The sequence below is a fragment of the Callospermophilus lateralis genome, unplaced genomic scaffold (assembly GCF_048772815.1).
Source record: "Callospermophilus lateralis isolate mCalLat2 unplaced genomic scaffold, mCalLat2.hap1 Scaffold_143, whole genome shotgun sequence".
Classification (NCBI taxonomy): domain Eukaryota; kingdom Metazoa; phylum Chordata; class Mammalia; order Rodentia; family Sciuridae; genus Callospermophilus; species Callospermophilus lateralis.
The window spans coordinates 1,974,458-1,986,581 of NW_027512573.1; the positions used below are offsets into that span (position 1 = coordinate 1,974,458).

General features: G+C 38.1%; 1 protein-coding gene across 1 annotated transcript; it reads left to right on the forward strand.

The window, feature by feature from the left end:
- Positions 1-1,575: 1,575 nt before the first annotated feature.
- LOC143382675 (C-type lectin domain family 4 member A-like) lies at positions 1,576-11,637 on the forward strand. Its single transcript, XM_076836895.2, has 5 exons — positions 1,576-1,664; positions 3,188-3,297; positions 9,008-9,159; positions 10,388-10,503; positions 11,490-11,637. Exons 1-5 carry the CDS (start codon positions 1,576-1,578, stop codon positions 11,635-11,637), a joined length of 615 nt encoding a protein of 204 aa, XP_076693010.2.
- The last annotated feature ends 487 nt before the right edge of the window (positions 11,638-12,124 follow it).

Consider the following 12,124-nt stretch of genomic DNA (forward strand, 5'->3'; position numbering starts at 1 on the left):
GAGATGTTCCTTGAGAATGCCATTAGCCCTCTCAACCTTACCCAAGGTTTTGGGATGGTAGGGGATGTGGAGCCTCCAAGTGATGTTGAGGCCTTTGGAGACTAGTTGAAAAATCTGAGAAGTGAAGGCCGAATCATTGTCTGACTGGATGGAGGTGGGAAGAACAAACCTGGGAATTATCTGCTTGATGAGAATGGAGGCAATGGTGTTGACAGTTTCCCTGCAGGTAGGTTAATTTTCTATCCAACCTGAAAAACAATGAACCAAAGTAAGTAGGTAGTGAACATTTTTTGCCTAGGCATGTGAGTGAAGTCAATCTGCCAGTCTTTGCCTGGCTGGTGGCCCCTCATCTGATGTGTGGGGAGTTTAGTTTTGGTGCCTTCTTGTGGGTATACTGTAGGGCAGACAGAGCAAATGGAGTGGACCTGATGGAGGGTAGTTTTCATTCCTGGGGAGTAAAAGAGGTGTTTTAAAAATTGTAAAAGGAATTTGGGGTCAATATGAAGACAGTTATGAATGTCCATCAATAAACTGTAAGCTTGTGGTTTAGGAAGGGCAATTTGAACCCCCAGGAAGATCCGGCCATCCTCCCCAAAATGGCCACCTTCGTTATTAGTTTCTCTCATTCCTGTGGGGAATAGTTAGGTTTAATTGTGGAGGATAGAAATAGGATAGGGCCTCCTGAGAATTTTGCCATTAGTTCTTGTGCTATAGAGTCTGCCTTGTTGTTGCTTATAGCTATAGGGTCAGAGGAATTTTGATGTATGATGGCCACTCATGATGGCAGTTGTAGTGCCTCTATGAGTTTGGAAATCAAAGAGGCATTGACCACTGGCAATCCCTTTGTGGTCAAGAGTCCATGTTCCTTCCAAATAGCCGAATATGAATGAGCAATTAGGAAAGCATATTTGGAGTCTGTGTATATGTTAACCCATTTGTCTTTGTATAGAGTGAGAGCTCTGATAGGTGCAAAAAGTTCAGCCTTCTGGGAGGTGATCCCTTCATAGAGGAAGCTGGCTTTTAGAACTGAGGCAGTGGTGACTACTGTGTATGCATCTTTACACCATCTGCAGCGACCCATTACCAAACTGCTGTCCACAAAACTGGTTAAGTCAGGTGAGGGAAGTGGGTAATCAAAGAGGTCCTCATGGGGTGATTTTGGGGCCTCCAGAACCTGTGGACAGGAATGGTTAGCATTCAAAGAGGGTAGGGATTGTTGGAGGAGTGTGGCAGGATTGAGGGAAGAACAAAGGTAATGGTGGAGTTTTCTATAAAGAGAAGGTGGAATTCTTGAATTTGTGAAGGGCTCAGAAGTGGAAGAGATTTATGATTCAAGAAATCCTGTAGTCGGGCTGGGGATGTGGCTCAAGTGGTAGCGCGCTTGCCTGGCATGCGTGCGGCCAGGTTCAATTCTCAGCACCACGTACAAACAAAGATGTTGTATCCGCCGATAACTAAAAAATAATATTAAAAAATTCTCTCTCTCTCTCTCTCTCTCTCTCTCTCTCTCTCTCTCTCTCTGTCTCTCTCTCTCCTCTCTCACTCTCTCTTAAAAAAAAAGAAATCCTGTAGTCAATGGTGGAGAATACAGTTATTTGTTGGAGCAAGGTAAATTTTAGGGCTTTCTTAAAAGTTAGTTCCACTGCTGCTTCCAGTGCTCAGAGGCATGGTAGCCTTCCATCAACCATAGAGTTTAGCTGCTTGGACAGCTTGTAGAAGGGTCCAATTGGTTGAGTGAGGAGGCCAGTGGCAATATCCTGTCTTTCTTCCATAAAGAGGTGGAAAGGAATTTTAGGGCTAGTAAGAGATAAAGTGCGAGAAGGTGTGAGAGCACCCCTGAGCTTAAAGAAGGAGTTGGCTACAAGGTTAGGGGAGGTGAAAGGCTCATGGGGGATTCTCATTAGCTGCCTGATATAAGGGCTTGACAAGGAGTGCAATGCTGGGGACCCAATGTCTTAAAAGCCAGCCAGACCCAGAAAGGAGAGAATGTAGTCTGCTCTTTTGGATGGCTGTAGATCATGGAGAGCTTAAATTCTGTCTGTTGTCAGGCTTCTAGAGGTTGGAGTGAGGAGTATACCTAAATAGTTGACTGAAGATGTAGTAAGCTGGGCTTTGGCTGGAAAGACCCAATATACCTGGGACCCAAGAAAATTGAGGAGCTGAGCAGTGTGAGTTTAGAAAGTCTTGAGGGATGAACTGCATTGGAGAAGGTCATCCACATACTGAAAGAGAGTGCTATCCTGCAAGTCACAAGTGATTAGATCCTGTGCCAAGCCTTGTCCAAAGAGGTGGAGAATGTCACTGAAGCCTTGGGGTAGAACTGTCCATGTCAGCTCTTGAGACCTAAAGGATGTAGGGGTCTTCCCATGTGAAGACAAAAAGGTAATAAGAGTCAGGATGAAGTGGCACAGTAAAGAAGGCATCTTTAAGACACAGGACAGTAAAGTGAGTGGTTGAAGAGGGAATATGAGAAAGAAGGGTGTAAGGGTTGGGAACCACTGGGTTAATGGGAATAACTGCCTTGTTAATCAGACAGAGGTCCTGGACTAAGCGATAGGCTCCTGAGGGTTTGTGTCCTGGCAATATGGAGTGTTGCAGGGGGATTCAGTAAGGATGGGGAATCCTGGGGAAGTAACTGGTCTATGATGGTTTTAAGTCCCTCTCTTCCCTCTGGAGATGGGAAATTTGGGACATGCAAAAACTTTAGTTTGAGGTTTCAGCTTGATATGGAATGGCTTATGGTGGGAGGCTATAATCAGCTTGAAGGTGTCTCAGATCAACTAGGTAAGGGGGCAACAGCACAGAAGATACTGTCAGATTATTAGAGATAGTAAGAATTAGAGATAGAAGAAAATGGGTAGTAATATTCTTGGGGTACAGTTGGAGGGTGGCTCCTAATAATTAGAGAATATCTCTGCCTAGGTGACAAGATGGAATGACCAGAAAATAGTGTGTGAAAAGGCACAGGCCAGCTTAGCAGTTCAGTTTGGGAAGGTGGGTTTGCCATCAATCTCCATAACTGAGACCTGGGAAGGAAACAGAGCCCAAAATGGGTAGGTAAGAGAGAATATGTAGGCCCCATGTTCACAAGGAAGGTTATGAACTTACTGGTTACCTGGAGTGTTACCCTGGGCGCGGTAGGGTGATAGGGTGATGAATCTAATTTGTTTTAACCTTCAGATCCCAGAGAAAACACCGTTCCTCACCAGAGTCATTTTGGTTTTTCCAAGCTTCTTCTTGCCTTGTTGCTGATACTTTTCCTGATGAAGGAAATCTTACTGTCTGCCTCTTTTATCAGTAAGTATGCCAACTGAGTCAGTTATTAATTTCTGCCTTTCGTGAATAGAAGCCATTCATTAGAAAATGACATTTCACAATGATCCAGGAATTTGAAAAATGAATTTTCTATTGCGGGGGCATGGGTTGGAGTTCCTGAGAATTCAGTGGGAACTTTGCTTTTGCAAAAATCATGGAATTTATGTTCACTGAGAGAATTTGAAGAGTAGGTATATGTGTATGGGTTGGTGTCACAGAATAAAATCTATGGGTCATCAGTTCTATATTAGATTCTGTGTAAGGACATATCTATATTTCCTTAATAGCATTTATAAGGCTAGTCTTATTTGATTTCACAGACACTTATATTTTTGGATGAGCAGGTGGACATTAAGGGGATGGAAGAAATGTCCCAGGAAGAGTATCCCAGGGAATTTTCTTCTAAAAATTTCTGTCTTTCCCATTGTGAGATCTCAGGAAATGTCAATTTAACAAATAGGTGGATTTATGCATATGTTATATTTCAGAGTTTATCAAGCTTTCAAAATCATAAAACTTAGCATAAACTAGAGTAGATATTTTATTTATTAATTTGGTCATTTGATAAGTAACAATGGCCATACATATTGTTTACTAGGCACTGTGTGAGGGAATCCAGAAATAGCCACAGCCACTGCTCTCAAGTTATTAATAGAATAGTCAATATAACCAGTATTTATAACATGAGATAAGAAGTATTTTGCAGGTAAGAAGTGAGCACAGAAAGCTGATATGGGTTTCCTGAAGGAGGAGACATCTGCCCCTGTTACTACTACATGACATAGATATATTATATGTATGTCATTACAACATGGAAGTATTTTGGGGAAATACAAATATGCCTGACCAGGAAAATATAGTGCTATGTGAAAAACTTTGAAATGAAGTTGTAGGTGGCAGACAGAAACAGAATTTAGATCCTGAAGAAGGTCATACACTATTATAAAAAAATTTTGATTTTTCCCTAAAGATTATATGATAAGATATCCTTTGCTACTTAATAAACAAGCCTAAAACAGTGAATTGAAACAGATATTTATTTAGCTCATGTATCTGTGGTCTGGAAATTTAGACTGGCTCAATTGGGTATTTTCTTTGGTCCTAGCTGAATTCACTCATGCATATGATGTTGGGGACCCAACACGGGCAGCTCGGCTTCTGAAGAAGAGCATGTGAGCTAGAATGAAAGGAGCAATTTTACCACAGTCCTCTCATTATTCATCAGGCTAGCCTGGGTTGGTGCTACAGAATGAAATCTATGGATCGTCAGTTCTATATTAAATTCTGTGTGAGAACACATCTGTATTTCCTTAATAGCATGTATAAGGCTAGTGTTATTTGACTTCACATACACTGATGTTTTTGTATGAGCCAATTTCAGACTTCAATGATAGGGGGCGAAAGGAAAAAAGGCATGTTAAAGTTTAAAATTGGAACGATCCTGGTTGCTTTTGCACATTCTGTTGACCAAATGGAGTCTTAAAGGCAGCTCATATTCTATTGGTGAAGAAACAGATTCTTGATTGGAGAATCTTCTTAGTTCTACTTGATTGGAGAAGCTACAAAGTCACAATGCTAAGGGATGTAAATCCAAGAAGGGTGGAACATTGAGGCCAATTTTTCAGTCTGTCAGTGAGTGTGGAGACATTGTGGAATTTGGGGCAGGGATTTGACATAATCAAATTTGACTTAAGGAGGCATGCTTTTACTGAGGTGTGAAGATGGACTAGGAGGACAAAGGTGAAGGTAAGGAGAGGCATTATTTTCTAGAAAACGTACAGAACTAGACAGCATTGTGTTAAATGAGATAAACCCGACTGATAAAGTCATTGGTTGTATGTCTTCTCTCATATATGATAATTTAGGAGCAAAAAGAGAAAAAGGGGTCAGATCTCATGAAAATTGAAAAGTAGTAGAGTAGGGGCAGGGTACTAGGGTGACAGAAGAGGGAAGGGAATGGGGAGGTACTGGGGAATGAAAATGACCAAATAATGTTATGTGTGTGTATGACTATGTAACAGTGCATCCTATGATTATTATAATTATAATGCATCAATGAGATGCTAATTCATCATCCCATTGGAAAACATTGAGAGTCTCATTTAAGGATACTGTTAGTGAAGAGAGGACAAGTAGCTTTGAAGGGTAAAGAAGATACAATCAAGGCGGCCAAGGTTTGATGAATATTGGGGATTAAAACCCCAGAGAAGTTAAGTGTGAATATAATATCCTGACCTTCTAAACTCAGCAGTGAAGAAGCTGTTCAAAGGTGTAGGCAGTATAGGATGAATAGTTTGTTTCAAGAGATGATTATTTACATTTTGGGCACAAAGTTAACTCACAATGTACATGTCCAGTGGGAGGCACATTTGTCTGGATTTCAGGAGAGAGGTCTAGAAGTTTAAAAGTCATTTACATAATGATAGCAAGTTCCAGCATAGGAATTATGGTATCACTCCAGAAGAGGACTTTAAACTATATAGGGATTAGGGTAATACTCTTGGAAATACTACATTTTTTTTAACATGGTGATTAGAGGAAAAGAGCTTATGGAAGAGGATAATAAGCAGCAGTAAGAAAGGTGAGGCAGGAATAGGAGAGAACAGTGTACCAAGAGTAAGGAGGAAGACCTGGGTGAGTGATTGCAAGAGGCCATTAGAAAATGACTAATAAATCGTTCTAGTAAATTATTGATGATCCATTTCATGCATGGTTTAATGAAATGATGGAAGCCATAGCCAGAATGAAGTGGGTCAAAGAACAAATAGGAGGTTAAAGAGGAAATTTAATTTCTAGCAGTAGTGTTTATTAACCGAGGGCCTTGTGTATTCTAGGTAAGTGCCGTGATACTGAGATACCACTGCAGCCCAGAAAATTGAATTTCTAGAAGTGGGAGTGAGTTAGTTCTAAACTGGGAGAGACACACAAAAGAGATGAAGAACAGTGTCCTCTTCATCAATCTTTAAGATCACCCAGAATTGGTTAAAATTAGCAAATTATTCCTTTCCCCAAAGTCCCAGGTTTTGTACTTCCTTAAATAACTTCCACTCCCATCTCACAAAGTTTAGCCTTTGTTTGCATCTTGGGTTAACTCTTAAAGGAGACTATGGATAACATCCTTCAGATCCCAATTGATGGTACTTTCATGTCTTCTTTCAACTCCTCATCTTTTAGTTATTCCTGGAGATATCTAATATTTACAAAGCAGTAGGATTAGGATTCCATTTACTGAGGGGTCATGGGGAACCTTTTTCTGTCAGGCTCTGTCCAACTGGGTAATTGGACATGTGTAGATTTTTGTCTATAGAGTGCAAGAAAGCAATGTAAAAAGCAACCACCTAATGCTACCAGAAAATGATTGGTTTATGTTCTATTTTCCAGATTTCTTTCAAAAAAATTCTCAGCTGTTTGAAGACAAAAATAATAAAAGATTTATAAAAAAATGATTTACACACATTTGGAGTGTGTAAGAACGAATTCATCCATGGAAGTTAACAATTCATGTGCCTAGAATTCAGTTGCTGACTGTAGTATGTAAGATTCCCAAATCAGTATTTAAGATTTTTAGGTAGAACACACTAAGAAGTGGAGTCTCATGGTATTCTAAACTACAAGTGTACAATTTCATAGAATCTAACATTCTTTTTTAAAAATCTTTTTATAGTTATAGACAAACACAATATCTTTATTTATTTATTTCTGTGTGGTGCTGAGGATAGAACCCAGTGCCTCACATGTGCAAGGCAGGTGCTGTACCACTGAGCCACAGCCCCAATCCAGAACCTAACATTCTAATATAGATATTGAGTATTGTCCATGTGAAGCTCAATTTGGAAAAAGAATATATTGTTATTGTATTTCTTCAGACTGTTCTTTTTTGTGAGGTTTCTGCAAGGCTAGTGTTTTTCTCATGTTAGTCAAACAATTTGGTGAAAATGAAGATGAATATATGGTGAATGAGAATTTTTTTTACCTTTAAACGAAGTGTCTGAAAGACATTTTTAAATTTTCAGAAAAGTTGAGCAGATAATATTAAAAGATTCTATTTTAACCTTACTTTGCACACACAGTGGCCATTATTATTATCCTATTCCTAAGTAAGGGCATTTGTTACAACAAATGAACCAATATTCATGATATTTTTCCCTTTAGTACTAGGAATTGAATTCAGGGTTTCATACATGCTAGGCACGTCTCTATCACCGAGCTACTTCCTTAGCCCAACATTCTTGATTTTCCCAATTTTAAACTCTTGTTCTTTTTCATGTACTAGAATTACTGCAGTCCCCCACATTCCATTTATTTGTCATATCTCTTTAGTTTCCTCTTTGCTATAAATTTTTTTTTCAGATCTTCCTTGTTAGATGACTTTGACAACTTAGGGGTATACCATTTCTATATTATTGGTTGTCTCTGTGTTAAAATTTGAAGTTTTTCTAATGATTATGGGGGGTTATTTGTTTTGGGGAGGAAGGTCACAGATATAAAATGCTAGTCATCACATTAGTTCCAGGGTATATATTATCAAAGTGAATGTTGACTATCGATGCTGAACTTGATCACCTGAGGTAGTGTTTGTCAGATTTCTCATTGTGAAGCTACTTTTTCCTCTCCTACCCACACTATATCGTTCATTAGGAGATTGCTACATGCAGTTAATATTTTATGATGAAGGAGTTATGCTCCCATTTATTAGGGTGGTGTATTATGTTTGTGCTCTCTAGAGAAACAGAAGCAATATGAACATGGATATTTATTTTAAGAACTTGACTCATGGAAATGTGGGGGCTTGATAACTCCAAAATTCGATCTGGGTAACTTTCAGACTCAGGAAGGAATGGCAGATGGAGGCCAAAGGAAGTCTGCTAAGCTTTTAAAAGGTCATTAAGTTTTTCAGTGATAAAATTTCCATTTTTACATCTTTTTTTATTGTCTACTTTTTTCTTTTTTAAAATTTATTATTCAACCTAATTTTTTATACATGATGGCAGAATGCAATTTATGTATATTACACATATAGAGCACAAATTTTCAAGTCACTGATTGCACACAAAGTATGTTCACACAAATTTGTGTTTTCATATATGTACTTAGGTAATGATGTCTAACTCATTCCATCATCATTCCTGTCCTATTGCCCCCTCCATTCTCCTCCATCCCCTTTGCCCTATATGAAGTTCCTCCATTACCTCCCCCACCCCATTGCCATTATGAGTCAGCGCTCTTTTGTTTCTTTAAGATGGTTTGTGTTGGTACCTGAGATTGAACCTTGGGCTGCCAACCCCCTGAGCCATGTTTCAGCTTTTCTTTTTTTTGCCAATATTGATTATCTTTTTTTACTAAAATTTAGAACTTCCTGGGCCTTGGTAAGATTAATTATTTTGGGTTGAAACTTGGATATTACCATTTTGAGGTTTTTGGGGTCTAGGTTTTATTTAAACATTATATTTTATCTTTTTTTTTTCTTTTTGTAATACCAGTCCAGCAGGTGAAAGGGGCCCTGACACATTATGGCCCACTTCAGGCAACTTGCCTCCTTGGCAACTGAGGAGAGGGATCTCCTTGTTATATCTGGGTGAATATGGGAGCTACAGCTTTCATGCTGTTTTCCTAGGTCTTTAAATTAATAATACACACAGTTTAACAATAATTTTTTATATATTGCACTGATTTGCCCTTCTTGTCTATAAAGGAAAAGTCTGGAGCTGTTGCCCACAGAATTGGAAGTCATTTAGTTCCAGTTGCTACTTTTTTTCTACTGATGCAAAATCTTGGAATGAGAGTCAGGAGAACTGCTCTAGAATGGAGGCTCACCTGGTGGTGATCAACAGCAAGGAAGAGCAGGTACTTACTAAGAGACAATTGAGTCATGAGCCTTTCTGACTTTTGTACATGTCTTTGCTAAGAAGGGATATTGATGCTGTGGCAGAAGACTCTCCATAAGACAGATAGGAGAGGCTCCCTCAGCCTTCCCATTCCACACCTTGTACCTTCTTTAGTGTAACTAACCTACCCCCAGGGAAATTGTGGCATTCAACATGTAGGACCTGGGGGTTTAGTGAAAGGATGAAAATGTTTCTGCCTACAACAGCAGTTGGTTATTTCAATATGTAACTGTTTTCTGAATTATCAATTGCTTAACAGAAAGGAGAATTAACTTTAATAGCCAAAGTAAAATCAAGAGACTGACAATCAGCAATCAGGAATGATATTTTAAGAATCTGTGAAATGCTGGTTGTTGTGGTGCATGCTTGTTGTCCCAGGGGCTTGGGAGGCTGAGGCAGGAGGATCTCAAGTTCAGAGCGATCCTTTGCAATATAGCAAGGAACTAAGCAATTTAGCAAGACTCTGTCCCTAATTGAAATATAAGAAATAGAGGTTAGTGGCTCAGTGGTTATGTGCTCCTGGGTTCAATTTGTGGTACAAAAAATTTTATGATGATTTGAAAGGAAAATGATTAAATTTGTAAGAATTTTCTTATGTAAAACTTTTAAGAATATTCTCTCAGTGAAGAAGAGAGGGAATTTGAATTTGAGATAAAAATTCATTATGATTGTAGGTAGGAATTGCTTCTATATTTAATAAAATTAAGACTTACAGCTGAAGTCTTTGATTCTTTTGTGCTCAAAGACCTGCAGTTCTGAGGTCCCCATCTGGTTATTCCTGAACTGTCTACTTTTGTTTTCACTTGTGTATGATCATAAAGAGTTCAGTAGAAAAATCACACTGTACCTTTAAATATGTATAATTATTAGATGTTAGTAAAATTTTTCAGAAGATACAAAGAATATGGAAATGTTAACTATGACAATTTGATCATTATGCACTGTGTATATATATCAAATTATTTGTTATCTGAAAGATTTTACAATTAAATAATAAAGAAGAAATAAATCACCAAAAATTTTTTAAAAATATTTTTATTGGTGAATTATATTTACTCATGAGAATGGACTTCATTCTGTTACATTAACACCAGTACTAGCATGATTTGGCAATTTAAAAAAAAACACCCTCAGTTCAGGCTGAGTATCTAAAACCTATGACTTCTTTTCTTTTTCTTTTCCTTTAGGATTTCCTCACTCAGAATATGGATAAAAACGCTGCTTATTTTGTGGGGCTATCAGATCCAGAGGGTCAAGGACACTGGCAATGGGTTGATCAGACCCCATACAACCAAAGTGCCACGTGAGTACAGAATTAGATAAAGGAATCCTGGTCCTGGGTCATACAGGAAGTTTAGAGTGTTCCACCATCAGTTCTGAAACTAAAACAGCTCACTCTTGTCCTTTTGCACACAAAGTTAATCAATTTTATTACCTCATGAAATTATCACAGAACCCTAGGAGGCACACATTATTTTTCCTATTATAGAACTGAGGAAATTGAGTTTGGAGAGTATAGATAGTTCAGCTAATGTCATCCAACATTAGTCTTTAGAACCAGGTGGATTCTACTGTGCTTTTAAAAACTGTATTGATTCTCTGTAATAAAAATTCATGTTTTTAAAGATTATTGTATATTATTATGATTTAATAGTTCTCATAAAGCATAATCCCAAAGTTGGATAATATTACAATATTTCATATTTATGTAATCTTTAAAGGCATTTAAATACATTAGTATACTTCTATCTTTGATTCTTATAACTTCTTTGTGAAATATATAGTGCTGTTACTCTGGTCCAGTTTTTAGATAGGCAAGCTGAGAATCTAAGAAATTAAATTATTTGACCTAGAAAACAGGAATAAGTAGAAGATCTAGAGACTTAATTATTTCTTCAGACTTCAAAATCATCCCATTAAAAAGGAAAAAAAAAAACATTTTGAATCATGGGACCACGTTGACTTCTCTTCATCATATAAGAAAGCCCCATGGATTGACAGTCTCCTGGCAATAGGGCCTTCATTTAGAGGAGAGCCTGTTGGTAACATTTGGTCAAATGCTTAGGGCAATAAGGTATGAGAAAATATGAGTGATGAAGGCACAATTTTTAAGATAAATGCCAGAGGTGTTGGTGAAGGAGAAACTGCATGAGAATTGGGAAGGGTTGGTGTGGGCACATCTGACCCTCACTTCCACAAACATCCACCCCAGCCTCTGACCCCATAATGACTCTAACACCTATAAAAGCAGTCTTGGAAGAATAAATTCATCCTTTTTCTCTGTTCCAGATTCTGGCATCCAGGTGACCCAAGTCATAGTGAAGAGCATTGTGTTATAGTAAATCATCATCGTCCATCATTGCAATGGGGCTGGAATGACATACTTTGTAAAGATCTTCAAAGATCAGTTTGTGAAATGATGAAGATCAACATATGAATCAACACTTTTTGTGGACATGTGTTCAGATTTTTATTCATTATTCTAGAGCTATTGTTGGGGATGAGCTCAAGGACATGATTCAAGGACATGAAATAATGAGGCACAGTTCAGGTGTATTAAAGCAATTGTTCAGTGTAAAGTTTTGATGAAATATTGTGTAATAAAATTTTGTATGAAATGCTTTGGAGCAGTTAAAAAAGTTGTAAATGGAATTTTTAAAATGAGGAACCAGCTTTGAGGATTGTGGTTCATGTTTGCTGTCTGTTCATCCCTTCTTCTTGAAAAACAATACTTCAATATTGTTTAAAGTCACACTTTCCTTCTTAAAGCTCATGTGACTTGGGATGCTGTGAGTGAACATGGATTAATCCAAGTCAACAACTCAGTCATACTAGTGGTTGGTTTAGGAATAGTATGGATTTTTAGTCCTGCTCAGAAATTGCTTCTTCCTCTTCTCAGAGGAATCAGGGAGTGAATCTCCCTC

Coding starts and splice junctions, on each gene's coding strand:
- LOC143382675 (XM_076836895.2), top strand. CDS start 1,576: ATGGTGGAGAATACAGTTATTTGTTGGAGCAAGGTAAATTTTAGGGCT. Junction 3,298..9,007: donor ACTGTCTGCCTCTTTTATCA/GTAAGTATGCCA, acceptor TTGTCTATAAAG/GAAAAGTCTGGAGCTGTTGC. Junction 9,160..10,387: donor TCAACAGCAAGGAAGAGCAG/GTACTTACTAAG, acceptor CTTTTCCTTTAG/GATTTCCTCACTCAGAATAT.